General features: G+C 47.2%; 1 protein-coding gene across 8 annotated transcripts in view; it reads right to left on the reverse strand.

Annotated features, from left to right (window-relative positions):
• Window positions 1-20,934, reverse strand: part of hipk2 (homeodomain interacting protein kinase 2) — a 66,226-nt gene extending 45,292 nt beyond the window's left edge. For 7 of the 8 annotated variants that reach the window (XM_078949103.1, XM_078949102.1, XM_023956100.2 and 4 more), the window contains exons 1-2: window positions 20,510-20,934; window positions 1,112-2,267 (exon numbers count right to left, since the gene is read on the reverse strand). In XM_078949103.1, coding sequence (XP_078805229.1) covers window positions 1,112-2,267; window positions 20,510-20,528 — 1,175 coding nt within the window. In that variant the 5' untranslated portion in view covers window positions 20,529-20,934. Of the gene's footprint in view, window positions 1-1,111; window positions 2,268-10,335; window positions 10,473-20,509 lie in introns of those variants that run through there. The other variant, XM_023956099.2, reaches the window with a different exon arrangement.
• Window positions 20,935-21,195: the final 261 nt, after the last annotated feature.

A 21,195-nucleotide genomic window follows, 5' to 3' on the forward strand; every position in this document is an offset into this window, starting at 1 on the left:
TTTGATGCAGCTATAGACACAAATGCAGACGGTCTGAACTCCAAATGCTACCAAAGCCTTCTGGGAAAAAGCACACCTGTGGGTTTTTTTTCATAACTGACACACCTGCTCTTCTATCATCTGCAGCCCAAAGCATCAGGAAAGACCCCCCCCCCCCCAAAAAAAAGAGCAGGACACCCACTCCTCACTGTTTCCAAAAACCGATCAACTGAAACCTGGACATTCCGTTCGCTGTGGATGAAAATACTTTTTGGAGCAACGGCAGAAGAACCAGAGGTCTTCCCAGCAAATCATCTGGTTGTCACGTGAGGCCCGGGGGTGTGGGTTACAGGCACATATTACAGGAGAACTCGGGCTGACCCCTCGCTGCTGTCCCGGGGGAAATGGGAGCCGGTCAGTGACGAGGGGGGACACAGGGTCCCGGGGTCTGGATGCCTGCAGGGCCGATTGCCACCTCACATGACTTCTCTTCAGGGGAAGTTTCCCTGGACCATTTTCTAAACAGGAAACGGCCCTGTTCCCCCCACCCACCAAAAAAAGAACCTCCCGATACTACTGAGCAGAAATCCCTGTGGTCCTGCTTGTTTTTCTCAGAGCGAGATGTGGAGTAACTAAGCAGGTTCTTTCTAATCATCAAAGTAACACCAACACGGCTTTGTTTTACCTTACGAAACACAAAACGCGTCTGGCTATTCGTCAAGTGTTTTATTGCCCCGTTCCACATTAAAAATGGGTTTAACTAATGGGGTAAACAAGCAGCAGAAGAGCAGAAAGCAGGAATCCCGGGTGGGCTTCGGCAGCAGCTCATTAGGCCGTTTGAAAGTCGGAATGTTTGGACAAATATTTAACACGACTTTGAGAACTTTCCCATTAAATGAGCAATAAATCCAAGAGGCTTGGAAAGGCAACACAATCCAGATGCAACAGAACCAAACGAGTTTGTTTCTGAGTCAATGAAATCCCTCAACTGATGACATTTCCAACCATGTCTTGGTCGCCGTGCAACAGACTGGCGACCTGTTCAGGTCGCCCAGCAGCAGCTGGGTGGTCCTGCGACCCCGTGACCCCAAAAGACACTCAGCGGGTTCTGTAGATGGGTGGATGGTCTTACCTGTAGTATCTGGACTGCAGGTAGGTGGAGCAGACTGCTTTGGAGACGTGGCTGGCGGAGCCAAAGTCGATGACTTTGACTCTGTAGGGCTGTCTGGACGGATCCACCAGCATGATGTTCTCTGGCTTCAGGTCGGCGTGGATCAGCCCCAGGCTCTTCAGCTTCATCAGCGCCGTGGCCACCTGCTGAAGCACCGGCCGGATGTACTTGAGCGGCAGGGGGCTGAACTTGTTCTGTTTGAGGAAGTCGTACAGGTTCTGCTCCAACATCTCGAACACCAGGCACGTGTGGTTCTTGTGCTGGAAGCACTCGTAGGCTCTCACGAAGTTGTAGTCGTCTGCGCTCTCCGTGCTGAGGCGTGCCAGGATGCTGACCTCGATCTGACCCTGCCGCGCGTACGAAGGGTGGTTTTTCAGGATCTTGATGGCCACTATCTCGTTTGTGCCCCTCTTCCAGCACTTCACCACCTGTCCAAAGGTTCCTCGTCCCAAAAACTCCAACACTTCGTAGGTGTTGGTCATGGAGCAGAGGACCTCGTGCTGCACCAGCTGGTAGTCTCCCTCGTTGTTGGAGCCACTGTTTTTGGACGTGGCTGTGGACGTGGCGGTGGCCGCTGTGGCCACCGTGGCGCCGCTGGTTCCTCCGTTCTGGATCATGGATGGGCCGTGCTCCTCAATGATCTGCACGCTGCTGTTGTTCTCAAGCTCCTCGCTCTTGCGTTTAAGCCCGCATCGCTGGTAAGTGTCCAGAAGACTCACCGTGCTGCGGCGCGTCAGGTTGTGAACTCCGCTGCAACCCCCGGCGCCGCCGCCACTGCTGCTGCTGCCGCTGCTGTTCCCTCCACCCCCGCTGCCCAGCAGAGACCCGATGGTCCCTGAAGTGCTGCTGGCCGAGGCGACCACGATGTGGCCGGCGCTGGCGGGGAAGATGAGAGCCTGCTCGTAGGGCAGGGTGGCGCTGGCGACCTGCAGGGAGCTGTTGATGCCGCTGGCGGCCGACGCGTTCTTGCTGCTGCTGTGGCTGTAGACTTTGCTGTGTGAGCCGTACCCTGTCATATCCCAGTTACAGCTCTGCTCCACCTTCAGTTTCTTTACGCTAAAGAAGGCACTTGACTGGAGAGTGCGAGGGGAGAACACTTGCACTTGCGAGGCCATACCTGTGGGGGGGGGGGGGGGGGGGGGGGGGGGGCAGGGAAGGAAACCAAAATGAGAGGTTAGGAATTTGAGAGTGTATGAAACATGAGTGGTAGCTCCCAGCTTTAAATAAAAAGTGCTTGGGTGAGAGCAGCGCCCGAAGGAAAAAGTCAAATAAATATAGAATTAAAGCTGCGAGCCGCGTTGTACGGCCCGCAGGCGTTCCCCGCCCTCGCCACCCGCCCTTTGACCCACCCTCACTGTCTGAGCGGGTGCTACACGCTCCTGATTACCGCCGTCTTCCCCGGCCACCCTGGTCATCGTTGCACGTGACACATACATACAAGACACTTTTTGTGTCGGTTTTATCTCCATAGCAACCCTTTTGGTCCCTTTAACTACGTCACCTGCTGGAGACGGACAGGTCTGTGTCATTTTTGGAAGCTAACCTTTGGATTTCCGGAGGTCATTTTTTGACCGCGCCCTCGTTCCCAATATGCTCAGATCATGTGTCATATCATTTTGTTCAAAAAAATGTGCGAGCAACAGGGAAACGCCACTTGTGGGAGCTCGCCACGATAAGACCGTTCAGAATCTACAAACTTTAAAAACGAACATTTTTCCAATGATGCTCGAGGAGTAAGAAGGCGACAGATCGAAATCCCTGTGAGCAGTTTAAATTTGTAGTACTATAGGGGATTTTTTTTTGTGTGTGGAAAATTCTAGATGGAAGCCTTTTCCTTAGGTCAAAGGTCAATGAAAGTTTGGTTGGAGTTGTAGACTTAACCTGGTGGCTCCAACAAAAATGGTATTTTCCCAAATTGTGGAAAAATGTGAAAATCACCAAACCATCCCATAATGCCGTTGCCGCGCAGGACAGAATGACCACAAGCTGTTTTGAAGCTACCTGGTTGTAAATGTTTTCACCACGTCAGGCAACATTTAAAAAGATTTACATTCGGTTGAGATTGGGTAAAGCTCATGCAAACCGCCGGTTGTAAAAGAGGAAATTCCCACTGTTCCCATGTGCAGGCGTGTAAACAAGCTGCATGAATGCTAAAAGAGAAGCCTTTCATGGGGACAAAACGAAACACAAAAAGTAGGCAGAAAAACCCAAAGAGCCGACGCACAGCCCAGCAATTATTGGTACTCAGTTGCAGACTTTTGGGAAGGTGAAGGATGAACCTTTTGTGTGAGTCAGTGTAAGCAGGAGAGGGGCTCTAAAGCTCCTTCACAGATCCTGAAGACAACAAAACAAAACCAAGGCTGTGCTCGGAGCTCCTGGGAACGAGCTGCTCAGAATAAGCAAATGCCTCTCCGAGCAAACAGCTGCCCAAAAATAGTGCCTTTCCTTTATCTCTCACTTTGCAAGCGAGCGTGTTTGTGACCCAGAGATGATCACTGCAGCACAGCAAAGATTATTTAGAACGCCGGGTTTAAACCAGTAAAAAAACAAAAAAGCCTAAATTACTAAGAGCTTCCACCTGGTTATGCCAACTCACAATTAGGCCTTGCAGCTGATCAAGTCATGCATGATTCACAGAGTTTTTTCAGCCCTGTGCACACAACAAACTCGCACAGAAAAAGACACAAAGGGAGCCCCTGAAGTCTGTTTTTTTGCTGCTGCTGAAGTTGTGTGTCACAGAAAATAAATAAATACTCAAAAAACACCCATTTTGGTTGTTTTGTTCTGCAGACAAAAACGTCATTATTAGCCTTTCCGGACCTCAGAATGCTTCATGCAGCCTAAACTCTCATTTTTATTTCATTTTAAAACTGTGTCACTCACTTTGTTGATGTGGGCAGATGTCCGTCAAGGGTTTCGGTTTTGAGCTGTTCAAAATTTTTCCGGTTAAGAACGACACAGTTTACATGCAAATGCAAATATCACGAAAATCTTATGCAGTTGTGCATAATTTTTGAGAGATTCATACGCAAATGTGTGTCTTCTCCACGACCGTTCCATGCACGTTTAATGGACTTTTCACACATGTACCACTGATGTATAACTTTTATATCGCGTAGACGGCGCACATGTCACGTTCAAATTACGTATTAGACGCATGAATCACTAATGAATTGTATACAAACAGTGCAATAATCACGCTTATACTTATTTTCGTTCTAATACTATGGTACGGGTGAATACTCGATTCTGATTGGCTGCTGGGTGTGCATTAAAAAGTGATAACCGCACGTTCAAAAAACTAGTTCCGGTCACGTAGCTTAAATGTTTTGTATCACTGCGCTAGATCCTTAAAACAAACTTCAGCTTCATCGTCTGGACAAAAACTAGCGGGAAGAGGAGAACTTTCTCTCTCAACTGATGCTTTATTTAACACATCATGATCATCAGCATAGATATCGCTTTCCTTTGCCGCTGCAGTCGAGGTCAGCACCGGCTGAGGGGGCCGCACCACGAAAAAAAGCGATCCAAACTGGAAAAATAAGAAGGATAAAGTACTAAAATCTGGCTGAATATGTATTTCTTTTGCAAGTGACCATGGTGTAAGCATTATAGCAATTAACACACTCCGTGGAAGCAGCCGTTCGATGGTAAGGCTTTCATGTCGTGCGTTAATTTCTGATAATGCACACTCTGTCGGCCATTAACCCTTACCTCTGTGGTTCTAACGTGGTTCATTTGTGATACCCCTTTGAAAATTCACGCTTTTTCCACCCATATTCACGTATGACTAATACAATACGTACATTTTGCGCTTATTGCACGCCAAATGTACGTAGTGGCTGTGTGACACGGCCTTAATGTCTGCCTGTTTTTTTTTCTCCTCCCTTTGACGCTCTGGTTATCTCTACGGTCATCTGGTCTTAGCCCTAATGCAGCGGGATTTAAGTTGCACTTCATATTAGAGGGCTCACAGTAAGCTGCACACTAGCTTATTTATCATAGCTTTTCCATGATATCAGCTGATTTAAGCCTTATCCATGATATCTACCCATCTGGGCTCCAAAAAGCCATCAGGTTTTGTTTTTTTTCCTCTTTATATTTTGTTTAGAATGCAGTGACCTGCTCACTTCAAATGTGGTGGCAAAGCTGTGGTCGTCCAGAGAGGTAATGAAGAACGTCCGCTGGGCTATTAGGGGCAAGGCTCCCTGCTAATCACATAAGCCCTGAGGGCCAGATGTCACTCCTTGGATTACCAACTCCTGCGCCTGGACTTTACGCTAAAAATAATTTGAAAGATGGTTGCGTCACACAGCAGCGTCGACGGTGTCGGACTGCGAGCGTGACAGGATAACCACAGGCCGATGCATGGACACGCAGGAGCCATGTTCCTGTTTAACCCTTGTGCTATCTTGTGGGGTCCGGATGACCCCACTCCCAACGTTAACGGGCCTTGGAGGCACGGTTGAGAGTGGGGTCATCTGAAGCTTTTTTCTTCAATGATTTGTGATCTTCACTGGTGTCCATGGATTACATGAAATCTTTCCACCTTTATCCACCTTCGTCATGGTAGGGAGAACACCTCAATGGAAGGGGGGGTCATCTGGACCCAACAAGATAGCACAAGGGTTAAACACTGAACGTTTTCCTGCATAATCACGGATAACAGGTTTTATTGGATATGACTGAGAGTCTTTGTGTTTGTATCCGTCACATTCTCCCAGCACTGCAGTAACTCACTGGCCTTTTGTCAGCTTACGGCCAAAAGTTCGTTGGCGGCACGGTGCAACGAACGGAATGCCGCGCGGATCACCCTCAACCAAGAAAAGAAAAGTCACCAAAACAGAGCCCTGTGCAGAACACTGATAAGTCGCTCAACGGACCAGAAGAAGGAGGTCAGATAGTTGGAATGTTATCTCGCGACAACATTCAACAACAAAAACAATGCAAACTATTATATATATATATATTTACTTGGGGAAAAAAGGCCTCAGCCCCCACCCCATTAATCAGCTTTCAGTTAAACTGTTGTTAAAATGTCAGAGAACTCCACCAGCCAGAAACTTCACGCAGTAGTTTATGAACAAAGCACCTTCCAGAGCTACTTCACTTGAATTTCTGAACTCTGCGCCAAGCGGCGGAGCTGTAAAGAGCCATTGTTGTACATTTACAATGCTGGAATGTCTGCAGAAGCCGAGGCTTTCTATTTAACATACCTAAAGGAACAGAGAGCGTCCCACACACTGCAATTAAGCTTTCCAGGCAGGCATTCTCCCCTGTTTAGAGGCAGCATGTTGAAATGGTAATAGTCTGTGTTTTCAGAGAGATTACTTCTCTGTCAGGGGCTTTGGTAATCTGCTTTTTGGGTGGATCAAGGCTTTCCCGCCAGCCGTGTGAGGGCGAGAGATGGCTGAAAGGAGGATGGGGTTTTTGGAGAGGCGTCCTCGAATCCTCGCCCGTGACCCGCTTCTGCTCATTAAGCTTCTCATTTATTCCCGCCAAACAACGAGGCAGACAACCGATGAGGACCAGCTAGCCTGCAGAGCAGCTCTGCGTAATGAAGAGACCCGCTTGGAGAAAAATGTTCTTTTCTTTTCCAACATTTTACACAGAATTTCTAAGAAACTTGGGCTTAAAGAGTATTTCTTTATATAAATCGTAGTGAGTCAGGAGCAGATGAAAACATATGTAGAAAATGCGCCACAAGCTCCATCCTCATGCATCCACTTGTAGACAGAGAGAATGTAAACAGAGAGCTCTCAGCAATGGGGAGAGGGACCTGTTTCGAATGAACTCCTGCCGCTCCGCAGAAACTAGGTTTTTTGGATTTTGGCTGCAAACTGCATTATCATAACTAATTCAAAGGATGATCAGAGTGTTTTAACAATTTTTGCACAGACAGATTTAATCTTACAGTTTGATTAGAAACTAAACTAAATGAAAGGGTCCGAGGAAAGCGACCTTAAATCTCCACGGCCGCCAAATGGCGGTCTGTCTGGATCTGCGTCTCCAGCCTGAAGAGGACCGTCTGCTGGAGACCGTCCGGCTGGGATGAGCATCCAGAGCCTGCAGGACTGGAGGGCGTTGGGAAAAGGTGGGGGCTAAATCGCCGTCTAATGAAATGACTTCTGACTGTCTAGACTGAGCATTAGCTCACAGCTCACTGCGGTCTTCTGGCGTGAACCTCTGTTCCTTTTACCAACCTCTGACACATTTCAAATAAAACACAAACCCAGTCAAATATGATGCAGTCATTTCCGTGTGGAAGCTCCTTTTCCCCCTTATCTCTGTTTTTTTTTTATGAAGCATGTCAGCTGTCTGGATAGACATCTTTAATAAAGGTAATGCTACATGCGTGAGGTAAACAGAGAGCGAGAGCCTGGCTAAATAAATGCAGCAGAAATAACAACTCGTCCATAGAGAACAGTCCAGCCTTGTGTGGCTGCCTCCAAACCCCAGCCGGTGGGGGAGCTTGACACCAAACAGTCTCCCTCCCCTCTCTGGGGGCCACTATTGACCATCCTATCTACCTTTTTAGCTGCTTATTTATAGTCATCAGGCGAGCGAGTGGAGGGATTCTGACGAGCTGCTGCTCCATCAGGCTTTCCCCCCTCGCAGCGGCGTTCCGGTTTGCAAACGCATGAAAGAGAACACGTGTCCCTCCAGCTCATGTTCTAACTTTTCACGGATAAAACAGCATGTTGAGCTGCCGCTCGCTCGCTCGCTCAGCTGTGGAACTACACGATCAGCCAACATCGGCCGAAATATCAGAGAACACCCCCACCGTAAATCTCACCGAGTGTCTCATAGCCTAGTTAAAGTCTCATTATACCATGGTCCGGGTGAATACTCAATTCTGATTGGCTGCTAGATATGCGTTAAGGATAATGGCCTTCAAAGTATGCATTATCACTTTTTAACGACGGCCATTAACCCTTACTTATCTGTCACACACCTAGGTTTGTCACACCTGCAGTCCGGAACCATTTGGTAGATTGACCCCCCCAGTCCAACCCATTTTGTTGAGTCTTTGGTGTGACTCGCCCTGGATTTGAACTCACAACCTTCTAGTCACAGGGCGGACACTCTACCACAAGGCCCCTGAGCTGGTCAATCGCAACCTAAATAAAACTAACTTTCTATTTCATTTTCAGGAAAATGTGACGTCTTATTTTAGACAAACAAACAAATATCTTGTCGAGACATTTGATCTTAAAAGGATTCGTGTTTTAAGGCAACCAAACATTTACTCTACATCACATTTCTAAGCAGAGATTTTTTTTGTGAATGGTGACTGGTTTTGTTGAACTAAACTGTAAACTGGAAAGTTTCGGTGCCTAACATGAAAAACTACAAACTATTTGATCCTCACGAAGATTTCAGACATTCATGTAGTTTGAAGTGTTTGAACTTCTCTGTGCTCCAAACCTTATTCTTAACGTCACCACAGTGAGAGGTTTTTGTTTCATTAAGAGATGGGGTCTAGAGTCTAAATACTCATTTGAAGAATCATTTCCCAATGATTAACATTGGGAATCCAAATCCTTTTGCTAAATTAGAAATGTCTGTAGATTTTGGTTCAACTACAGGGAACTTATTTTAAAGTTCAGTAAATTACATTTATGTCATTATTCTGGAAAAAAACCCCGTGTAGATTTATGTTCTAAGAATAGGATTTTATGAGGATTATTATTATAGTGCTTCTCATTGTGTTCTACAATAAGTCACAGTAATCAACATAAACTACAATTAGGTTCATATAAATACAAAGTTTTTGCTTAGAGCTAGCAGAAAAATACTTTTTATTGGGCTGTGTCACATTCAATTTGAAATAATTTGATCCAACAGCTTTTTTTTTTTTGCCTTATTGTATTTCTTTTTGAGTGCTTGTGTGGAACTGCTCGTTTCTAGATTTTGATATTTTTTCATTCGATTTCTTGTTAAGTAAAAGTTGCAGCTCATTTCACTACTTTCTAGTTATTTTCTTCTTAAGATAACGGCTCTTTTCCTTTTTTTTGCAGCATTTTTTGCTTTTACTTTGAAGATTTCTGGTCGTTAATACATCATCTTATTTTACAGCTGATTTGGAACTTTGGAAATAATAATAAAAAAGACTAATTTTTGTGCTGTAAAACTTTCAATTAGAGGTAATGTTATCCAGCAGTCAGGGTTTTTCGATTATTTTTCCCTCTTTGAATGCTTGTGTGGAACTCCTTGTTTCTAGATTTTGATATTTCTTAAGATTTCTTGTAAAGTAAAGACGACCTCCTGCGAGGAGCTTCCTTTCCTTTTCTTAGGCCTCCTCTTTTTGCAGCCTGGCCTGTTGGTGTCCACAAATGAGGACGCACAACAGCAAACGACCAAAACACATGCGCATCATAACTTTCTAAGGGTCTAAATAAGCCACAGCAGTAAAGCTTCAATGCAAACACCGAGCTGGTGAATAAAAAAAACGCCTTCTGGCCCCAAGACAACCGTCAGCAGATAAGAGGAGCTGTAAATGTGCTCGTAAAAACGGCTGGCGTGCGAAAAAACATTTGCCTTGTTTACACTGCCGGGTCAGCCTAACCAGGTGCGGCGTGAAGGCGGCGAGGGGAGGAGATTGAAGAGGGGGTGTCAGAGAGCTCCACTCCGTATTAATCAAACCGCGTGTTTGCTGAGAACATCCACTTTACAGAGACGGAGCAGAAAAACATCTCCTCTGCTTGCATTTACAGACGATGCTTGCATCTCCACCACATCAAAGCAGCCAAATGCATGTGTGTGTGTGCAGATGCAAACAGTGGCAGGCCGTGCACGGCCACACACGCTCGATAAGCAGCCGCACCGGGACGCTTATCCTTTCTACATGCAGAGAGGAACGCCCTCTGCTCCGCTGAGAGACTCTGGGAGGGACAGCGGCGTGAGGCAGAAAACACCGAAACCTGGGAAATTGATCAGAGGAGGACGGATTCTGCTGATCGCCTGCCTGGGCTGCCCCGAAACACACACACGCACACACACAGAGCACCATTGCCGCTCCCACAACACATCTGGGTTTAAGTAAAGGGCAGAGATGGGTGATATGCAAATACAAAAAGCCGATCGGATGTTTGTTCCACGTGCAAACGCAAAAAAACGGTCCGAAAAAGTTCATCTTTAGAACTTGAAGCAAACGTTTTCTGAAGGCAGAGACGGCACAGTACCTGGGGGGTACCAATCCTGCACCAACTCAACTTTCCTCCCAGTCCGGTACGGTCCATTCTGAAGAAGCAGAGTAACAGAGTTCACTCGGGGAATTTCAGTTTTGCAAAAATATCAAACGTTGAGACCACATGAAGGGTTTTGGGGGGAGACATCCTAGTGGTCTCACCCCGTCCCTCTGAATGAGTTTGGGGCGTGTTTTTAGCTTTAGAGGCTGCTGCTGCTGCTTTACTATCTGACAGAAGCAGCTGGACGGTCCGGCTGAGCATCCTTACCGCCACAGAAGACAACAAAAGTACGCAGGAATGAATGCATGTTGGTGCTGGTGGTTATGCAACCGTCTGAGCCCCTCAGGTTCTCCAAATCTGTCTTCACCCATCAAGGTTTGGGACATTTGCTGCTCCTCAACTCAACTTTATTTCAAAAGCGCTTTCGTCCAACAGCAGTTGACATAAAGAAATAAAAGAAACGAACACTAGAACACGTTAAAACCAAAGATTAAATATAGGGAGATAAAGACGGTACAATAAAAGAAAGTCTCATGTTGGATTACAAGCCAGAGCAGAAAAAGGAGTTTTTAAAAAACGGGTTTTAAAAATGGACAGCGACGGCAAAAGCTCTGACCCCTCTGAGCTTCCGTCCGGACCTCGGTACCTCCAGACGAAGCTGATCTGAGGCACCGGGCCGGCGAGCAAGCAGAGGGAAGCTCAGAGAGCTACGGCGGGGCAAGACCATGTAAAGATTTAAAAACAAATACAGGAATCATAAAATGAAACCTAAAAAGCACAGAGCGATTCCAAAATGGGCGTGTTGTGGTCTGTCTTCCGTCCTCCTACCAGAGGACGGGCAGCTGCATTCTGAACACATTGGAGACGTCAGAGAGACGACCGGCTCCCGAAGACATCTCTGACTCCTCACAAGAGGGAAAATACAACAACAGACACCCTAGAGGATTCACCAAATGCCCCACCTGAGGCAGAAACCCAAAGAACCAGTAAAACCTGACCAGGAAGTCTGGAGACCATTGGAGCGCGGCAGAGGCCTCCACTTCCTGTGTTTCCAAAACACTGGGGCATAAAAAAATAGAAGTGACTGTAAGAGGAATATGTTTGAAGATTTGTTCCTGGACAGAAAACGAAACTGGTCGACTCTCACTGTTCGTTTATGCGAGTGGTGACACAGAAACCACAGAGTCTGCCAACGTCCTGTTTTGAAACCTGTGAGAGAAAACCATCATTAAAAAAGAAAGACGACAGAGAGAGTCTGTTCTGTCTTGTATGGTGGCTGGAGCTCCTGCCGCCACGGCGTCCCCTGACATCAGGAGTGTGTGAAATTTCAGCGGGATGTGTGAATCTGGTCTCAGCGTCTACAGATCGCACTAATCTAGACTCCTCGGCCTTTTTTTCCCCTTCAAGATGTCTCGACAAGTGGATGCTTAATAAAGCTTGAAGGCCACAAAGGCAGCGGCGGCGCTTTTCCCGCTTCTGTCTGTAAACACGTTCTGGACACAAACAGGTTTTCTGCCTCTGTTTCTGAGTGAAGATCGTCACAAAACAGTCACCAAATGGCAAAAACCCAGCAAGACGAGGCTTTTGGAAACACCTCGACAGCCCCACACTGAGCTGCGACGCACGACAAGTATATATTTAAATCTGATGGCACCTTGAAATGAAACCGGCTGTTCCAACCATCCACAGTAGCAGGTCTCCACTAACAATGTTTGCTGTTTAAACTCCGTCCTCATGTAGATATAGACACAAATATGACAATGACTAAACATTAAGCTTTTGTCTCTCCTATCCTTTTCTGTCTATTGCTATATGAATGCATACCATGCATGTTTACATGTAACACTAGTTTGTTAAGTGCTTTAAAGGTTTACTTTTGTTTTAGAAAAAATAAAACTATTTCCTGGCAAATGAGAATAGTTTTTTGATATAAAACTGGAACTGCAGTAATTACTATTGTCGACGTTTCTATGGCAACCACTCTCGCCAATCAGGAGTGAGCTTATTGGAAGGCCACACCCCTACCACTTGAGAACGCGCTACACAAAATCTATAAACAAAGGGTTTAGGCTCCGCCTACTTTTTTGAGGCGTCTGATTGGTCGGTTTATAATTTGAATAAATAAAAAATGAGGATTTTCAAGAAGATATAAAAAAAAAAGGTATCAGAGCCAGAACGGTTCCTTTGACCAATAGAATGATGGACAGCTGTTTATTTCTCTACAGAAGTCTATGGGATTTTGGCTTCTTGGAACCACTTCCTGTTTGGAACGCCAGGGGGGAGGAGTCAGTCCAGTTCTTAAACAGTCCATGGAGGGGATAGGCTAGAGCAGGGGTGGGCAAACTACGGCCCAGGGGCCAAATGCGGCCCGTTTAACTATTTAATCTGGCCCGCCTAGCCGGAATAAATTATATTAATAATCCTTATTAATGTTTTATTTTTCCCTGTAAAACTGGTGTCTACACATAAATTGAGCTTTGCTGAGGTGCAGTAAGGGATTTTGCATTCTTGTGTTAATGGAGGATTTGTTTTTTTCTGACGGTCATGTGTGTTTTTCAGGTCGGAAAGTCATTTTCCTGATCATTCCAACAACGCATGAATGCAGCATTTCTCTTAAGTTTGCATTTTTCCTCCAGGGCCATCAAACCATTGATGCAATTGGGACTAAAAAGAGAGTAAAAGCCACAGTTTTAAAGTCAACCCTCCAAAATGTTCTGTTTTAAAGTTTAGTGATCAAATTTTAATCAAATTTAAAGTGTGCTTTTGTTATTTTATCTCTTATCAGGTGGATTTCCGAAACCCTCTACGCATCTGCTCCTGGTCCGGCCCTCGTGTCAAATACTCTAAGTGCCCCACGAGTCATGAAGTTTGCCCTCCCCTGGGCTAGACGTTAGCTTATCCCAGTCTCACTTGTTTTCCCGGGTTCCCAGAGAAATTCTGCCTCTACGGTTGGCGTGTTTGTGTCTTCCTAACATCCGAACCGACCTCCGATGTCGTCCTGGTCTCTGAGGCCTGCTAAGGTAAAAGCGGCTGAATTGGGACCTGCACAGCCAACGGACAGATCTGCAACCCCCGACAACTCTGCGGCCATTACCGCAACCTCCTCCAGGCAAACCCCCCCCTACCCCCTGACCTCTGTCTTTGCCGCTGAGGCTAATGGGCCTCCAAATGAAGGTATTCATCTCTGCTCCACCACACCACCACCTCCTCCTCCCATCTTGTTGTTTCTGCGGCGCTTTTTCCCGGCGCCGTCACTCGCCGTTTTCCCTCTCCATCTCTGTCTGTCAGGCTGAATGCAGGGGTCAGTTCAAAAGGCTTCCAGGCAGCGCCGCACGCCACCCTGAATGCGCCTCCGGCTTTGAAGTGAGGAGCACATCTAAAAGGTGAGCAGACCTTTTTTTTTTCTCCTTTTAATGCTGCAATAAGCATGAGGCGAGTCAGAAATTCAGCTCTGTTTGGCAAAAATGCTTTCAAAAGATGTTTTTAAATCACATCGCTGTCTGTTCATAAACAATAAATGACATAAGAAACAAACAAAAGTATGCGTTGGAGGATAATCGCAGTAAACAAGACTAAACCTAGACATGTTCTCTGGGATCTGTAGGAGTGACGCTGCTCCGCCCCTTTTTGGTCCTTGGAGCATCATTGGAGGAACAGCAGGAACGTCAAACTGAATCAGTAACCTTTTTATGATCTGGCTGATCATCAGGGGCTCGTCAAGGTTTCACTTCTAGTCTTTAGGTGCAACGGAAAATATTTTAAAAAGATGAATATTGACTTGATGAAGAACCGCATCTTATAAAGGCAAAATGATAAAAACCTTTGAGCTCGTTTTTGTTGCCTTTTGAAAAGAGTTTTTCTAATAGAGCCGGTTAGGAGGACATGGGAAGGGGGGGGGGGTTACAACAGTTCTAATGCTAATGCAATAATGAGAGACATTTCTCATGTTGAGGAAGGAAGGAAGGAAGGAAGGAAGGAAGGAAGGAAGGAAGGAAGGAAGGAAGGAAGGAAGGAAGGAAGGAAGGAAGGAAGGAAGGAAGGAAGGAAGGAAGGAAGGAAGGAAGGAAGGAAGGAAGGAAGGAAGGAAGGAAGGAAGGTGACTTTAGGAGCCACTGAGCCAAAGCAGGTGGGAAAAGGGCTAAAGCTGCTCATTTTCATGCCTGTTGCCTCTTTTGACTCCTCAGGTTCTCGTCTCCTGTCTGCTTTGGGGCTTCTGCCCCCCCCCCCCTCGCCCCGGCTCCGGACACAAACGGGGGCTCGTCCGAGCTTTGAAGTCCTTTGGTTACACGCCAAGCGGAGCGGCGTACCTGCAGCCATCCGCCCACCGCTCCGCTTCCCGGAGCCAGCAGCACTGATGGGGGTGGGGGGCCTGGCGTGGGTACTCAGTCCACGTCGGGCGGGGTCGCACACGGTGGCGCCCAGGACTGCGACACAGAATATGAGCGCGTGCAACCTAAAAGGCCCCATCCTCCTAATCTGGCTGTGTAATTCATTACCTCTCTGCTCATTTTAATATCTGTCTGTAAACATTAACCCCCCCCACACACACCGCCCCCCTCCTCCTCCAGCGCCGACCACACGTCATTCCCTCGGCGGGAGCGAAAAAATAGGGGAGGTTATGAAAGGCTTGATTAAAAATGTGCAAACCATTTTTCACTCCCCGCTTCGGGTAATGTGATGAGACGGTTTAGGGTCTTTTGTTTAAATGAAGTGCCTGCAAAGGGTGGGGGTGGGGGGGTGGATGCCCCCCCACCCCCTTCCTCCCTCCACCTTCAATCATCTTCATCTCTTCACCCAACTTTTCACAGAGTTTCATCCAACAGTGGAGCTGAACTGCAAAAAGAGCGAGACGGTTTCCCGAACAATAGGATTAAGAGCCGGGACGGCTTTAGAGCGAGGTGGGGGGTAGATGGGGGGGCTTAGGTGTAGGCAATAAGAGTAGCCGGGGGAGGACTGATGGGAAGCAATGAGGGGTGTGAGGTTTATGGGTTGGGGGTCATAAATAGGCAGAACAATAAAGCAACAGTACCCCCCCCCCCCCCAAAGCACGCACACAAGCATTTGTAGTAGTGGTGGTGGTGGGGGGGTCCAATCTGCCCATCAGGCTGTTGCTGAAGTGTCACATGGGCGCCATGTGTGCCGGCCAATGGCCTCTCGGCTTATCAACAAACAGAGCAGGGTGGGAGGACAGATAAGTGAGGCGTGGGGGTGGGGCAGAAACGGCGAGTGGAAACTACCAGGGGGGGGTAAATGATAAGAGCTTAGAACGTGAGCACACGCTATAAGGGATGCAGGTAATTATTGCACATGGCGATAACGGTCATACATGACAACCGACTCATCAGAAAAGTGTCTCCATGCTGCAGGAATCCGTCTGCAACGACGCCGCATTCACGCCCGGCGGCGCTGACCACGACCACAGTGTGGACCTTTGTTTGAACTGTCACTCAAAGATCAAAGAAATAAGTATGTCACAAGGTATTCTGAGCTTTAGCAGCAAACACGGAGCAGACCCTCCTTTATTCCATCCCCATCAGTTTAATAATAATAATCAAGTGCAGGGTTGATGCCATAAAGCTGAATAAACATGAAACTTAAAGAGTAATGATCGGCAAAAATAAATAAATTACATAAAGACAGGATCAAAGTTCACCATAAATAAAGTTAAAAAACAAAAAAGATATATTTTTGTGAAAAATGCCAGAGCCGGGTATCGAACCAGCGAGCTTCCGAACCAAAGATTCCCCATGGATTACATGGAGGCAGAAATCCTGGAAAAGTTCAAAGATTTGAAGGACCAGAAGTCATAACTGGAAAAAGCTGAAAGAGATGAACATTTAAATAGTTGAATGTTAAAAATAGCTGAAATATTGTTGAAGGAGATAAGCAGCAAAAAATGGAGGAAGATAATAGAATAAAGAAAGAAAAACTATGGGTTGAATACTTTATAGTATTAAACCAAGAAGTGCACTTTGACTGTTTTTACTAAAACCAAATAATATTTTGCAGCCTTAAATAAAGTGTCTAAAGTGTCCCATTTCCTCCAAAAATGAACCAGCCCAGAAGTGGCGGTTGATGGCGGCGAGCGGCTGCCCTGCCATTCAGAATCCCGGGAAGCTGTTCCAAACAAGCTGCCACCGTGCACAATGTGAGCAGCAGCAGCAGCAGCAGCAGCAGCAGCAGCAGCAGCAGCAGCAGCAGCAGCAGCAGCAGCAGCAGCAGCAGCAGCAGCAGCTGCAGCAGCAGCAGCTGCAGCAGCAGCAGCAGCAGCAGCAGCTGCAGCAGCAGCATCACTCTGTTTGTTTCTGCAAACACATTTGCAACATATGGCAGACTCTGATATTGGGGGAACTACAAAAGCGTCACCACATCTCAATAAAGTTTCTTCAAAAAAAACAAGTTTTTGGAGTTTGTGTCCATAATTTGCTTCAATCTTTTTCTTTTTAACTCCCTCTGAGTCTGTTTTCTTATCTTTAAAATAAATATGTAACACGGTGAGATGCTTAGACGCTTTCTGCAATCTTTATTTTCACACAAATAAACCAAAAACAGACTCATATTTCATGACCGCGCTGCCTAGAAAAACAGGTCTAATGTGTGCTGTGCTCCACAAAAAAGACAGATTTATTTCAGAATGAAACCCTGTTGAGTGTTTTAATTACATTTTGTTTAACACTTGTTTTTGTAGTAACGCTTGAACTTTATCATTCGTGATCATTATTTTACACAATAATTCTGCAATTAACCTGAAACTGTTAAACAAATAACTCAATTCCGAATAGAACTTTTTTTTACAACAAAAATAATAAAACTTACAAATATCAACTGTGAAAGAATACACCAAACATAGACGAGGTCCAAACTGTCTGAAACAAACCAGGCTAAACCAGGCTAAGTCTACTAAACTAACTCTCTCTCTCTTCTTCCCTCCTCTTCTTTTCCGTCCGGTCTAACAAAAAACGATTAAAAATACAACCAATATAAAAATATATAAGGTTTAGTCTAAATTACAGAAGGGGTTTATTCAAATATACACCTTGTGTGTCAGAAGATATAAACCTCTGTTGTGACAGTAAAACAGCTCTCATCTGATTGCTCAGCTGTTGGACAGGACAAGTAGAGAAAAAAAACAGTTATCAGTGTCCCATCATCAATTCTTAGTGTCTTCTTGCCGGTAACCGCCCTGCAGCCCCCACCGGACCAAAAAAAGGCTCCAGCCTGACGTTGATAAAGACGTTCAGAGCAAAATAAAAGTGCAGGACTTCAATCATTTCTGCCTGTAGTTGCTTTGCCCCGCCCCCGTAATCCCTGACCAATGAGTGAAGAGATCTTTAGTCACATGGTTTTGATTAAAAGCTTTAGTTCGGAAGAGGAAAGTCTGCTTGACGGCCGTCTGAATACAGACCAAACGCAAGGTTCAGGACTCGATCGTGACCGAATTAAGCGGACCGGGTCCGGACCAAACGGTTCTACCAGTCTGAATACCCCCTCAGCGTTCCAAGGATTTATTCCAGGCGGTATGAACTATGTGTCATGGCTGTTATGTTTGCTTTAACCCCAAAAGTTTCAGCACCAAGAACCTTTTTGAAGCTTTCACGTATGTGGGGGCGGAGCCAGTGTCGTGTGTTATTGCAAACAGACCAGAGACGACTTTTCTATCTAAGATCACCTACCGCTCCAAACTATCTGTGAACACTGCCCACCAAAAGGAATTTGGTTCCGAAAAAGTTCGGCCAGACCAGAGAAGACACCAGCGGCGCCACATTTCCCATGGTGCCTCCAAGCCTGCAGTGCTGACAGCTCCTTCCTGCCTGTCGGTAATTATTCACTGTAACCGTCACGCCGTCCCTTATGAACTGTTTATCCACACCCCTCCGTATCTGTCTGCTTCCTCACTGTGGACACTGAAGAGCTGAGCACGCCACTCGGCTTGTCATAGCAGTCAGGAGGATTGGCTCCTCGAGGTGTGGCCCCGCCACGGCCGCCGCGGCTCTTCCTGTGCTCCCAATCACAGCCTGAAAGTCTGCAGTCGCATCCGGAAGCGGCGTGCGAGGAAGATATCGATGGAGCTGCTCCAAACAGCCGTGGAGGGTTTTTCTCCGTCTGACGGCGGGGTGGTCGCACGCTGCTCTCTCGGAAAGCGCGAGGTTAATGTGAAGTTCCATTAGCACACAATGGCTGTGCAGACGGATAAATCATTAACCTGCATGTGACGCAGCAGCAGCAGCAGCAGCAGCAGCAGCAGCAGCAGCAGCAGCAGCATCTGAGTCACAGCCTTTCTGCTTTTCCAGACAGGAATATAGGGACCGTACCGGTTGACCTGGGACAGACAGATCTGCAAACGTTGCCTCTCTGCGTGGCGTTCTGTACTGCACATGTCTAATCCCCGCGCAGATGCAGACAGATAGAGACATATGCACACATCCACACACAGCCAAGAAGGCCAGGAGTTCCACCCTGCCTGAATACCAGCTCTTCTGCAGCCAGAGAGCTGCTGGGCCTGCTGCATCCATCAGACATCCATCAAGGTGTCAGTTCGGCTCCCGGGGTGATCCCACCGCCGGCCTTCCTGCCAACGAGCCTGCCGGACGTCCTTTCGCCTGAGCCAAGAACCAAACATGCGAGCCAGACAACCGACGCGTCGGGAAAAAACGTGTTTCATCTCAAGATCCGGAGTCCAAAACTATTTTTTCCTCAACTTTAAACAGAGGAAGATCACCAACATCTACACATGTCATTTAACACCCCCCCCCCCCCCCCCACTCTGTGGCTAAAGGTGAGGAATGACCATAAGAGTCGGTCCTGATCAGTCAGGGCCCCCCCCAGACCTGTTTTCCAGAGGAGACGTTGGCCGTTTCCATGACGGCTCTACACTGCAGTCCGGTCTGAGGCTGAGGAGGACAGGCAGGGTCATTAATTCCCCCTGCTGCCTCTTTCTTTTCCTTCCTCCTCCTCCTCCTCCTTTTCCATGGTAAAGGGGAAAAGTCAGAGAATGTAATTTACACTAATTACCTTTTTGCATAGGAGTCTCATTACAGCCGCTGCTTTTCATGTTGTTGAGCCAAAGTCTTGAGCTCCCCAATGAAAACTCCCCACAGCGCCGAGGACCACCAACACATCCTACACGTTTCTACTAAAACGCAATGTTCTGCAGGAGTTTTGCAAAAGCAAATCGACTTTGAACAGTTTTCCTAACAAAACAAAACAAGATAAAGGGGGGGGGGGTCCCTTTAATACCAGCAGAGGGACTATTGAGTAAAGCCTCTGAAACGTGAGGCAGCTCCGGAATGAAGATGGGAAACAGCCATCATCTTCATCTGCGTGTCCGTTTCAGGCATTTAGGACGTGAAGCTGGATGTTTTCTGACAGGAGAAGCGCATCTGCCAACTTCTGCATGAAGACATGGAGTCAGAAGACTAAAAAAAAACAAAAAAAACAGTGGAGCTGGAGACGCTTCCCCCGCTCTCTCGTGATCTTGTGGTGCGTGGGGTCTCAGTGTCACCTGCTTTGATGCATCAATTGTGGAGAAAAAAGCGTGAAGAACTGGAAGGATGTAAAGATTTAGGGGAGCACGCGCGCCCGCACGCGCACAGCCAGGGCAGCGATCTCTCCATTATTGGATTAGTCGCACAATGCTGCGGCGAGAGCGCGTGTGCGCTCCGGACGCTTCCGGAAGACAATTGCATTTAGGAATCAATGCGACATGACTGCAAACGCCAAAAAGTCCTTCAGCCTGACGCGCCGGGGGGAGGAGGGGGGGGGGGGGGGGGACCGAAAGCAGGCGAGACCGGGACCGTGCTTGCAGGCTGAGGCTGCGCGCGCCTCCCGATCCGCTCTGCGTCTTTGGACCACCTCTTCCTCCAGAAACAGAATGATTAAAATGTAAAAACCGACACAGCTCTGGAGGGACAAATGTGTGAGACGGGGGCTCCCGTGAGACCCTTCAGGAGGAGGATGGGGGGGTCCGGCATTTTTAACGGACCACTCTCTGAATGAGATCATCCTGAAAAGATCTTTAGCTAAATAAACGGGGTTTGTGTTTGAATTTCTGGAGGAAAAGAGGGCGCAACTCCTCACTTCATCCGCTCCATCTAATCCGATCACGTTTGGGATCCAGCTGCTCACAGAAAGCGCAGGAAAGAAAATACCCCCCCCCCCCCCCCCTTACCTTCGTATACAGGGGCCATCGGTGCAAGGATTCCCGTTATTCATGGCCAAACGGGAATTTCTGCTCGGAACTCAGTGGAAATCTGCCATCTTGACGCGCTGAGGAGCAGAGGGTCGCCGCGGTCTCCTGCATTACTGGCCCGGTTCATCAATGAAGAAAACGCGCAGAATGCACATATCCAGGCGCGGAGCAGAGATCCGATCCGATGCGAGGACGGACGGACGGCGGGAGCAGGAGAGGCTGCGCGTGAAGAAATCCCACCTGTGGGCCGCGCGCTTTGGCCCCCCGACAGACGAGCCACGGTGACGGCTTCACTTCAGCTATTGTGAGACATGTCGGAGGAGTGAGGAGTCTGCAAAAGTTGCAGCAGTGGACAGACGGAGCGCAGCGAGTTTGGCTCACAGCGGACGAGTCGAGCGACGAGCGCATCGATGGACGAAGAGGAGGAGGAGGAGGAAAAGGAGGAGGAGGAACCGACTGCCCAAAAAATAAAAGACAAGGAATCGTATTAAAAATTAAATCACATTCAGCATAAAAATAAATTAACATAATACATTTAAAATATAACTTCAAACTAGAAAACAGTATTTAATAATAAATAGTCAGAGTGGCAACTGCTTCATAAACGTTGGTTTAAATAGTTTTTCCATCTTATATATATTTTTATTTATTATTTTCCATTTCTA

The sequence above is a fragment of the Oryzias latipes genome, chromosome 6 (genome assembly GCF_053564925.1).
Source record: "Oryzias latipes strain Hd-rR chromosome 6, Olatipes_Hd-rR_3.1".
NCBI classification, from domain to species: Eukaryota; Metazoa; Chordata; class Actinopteri; order Beloniformes; family Adrianichthyidae; genus Oryzias; species Oryzias latipes.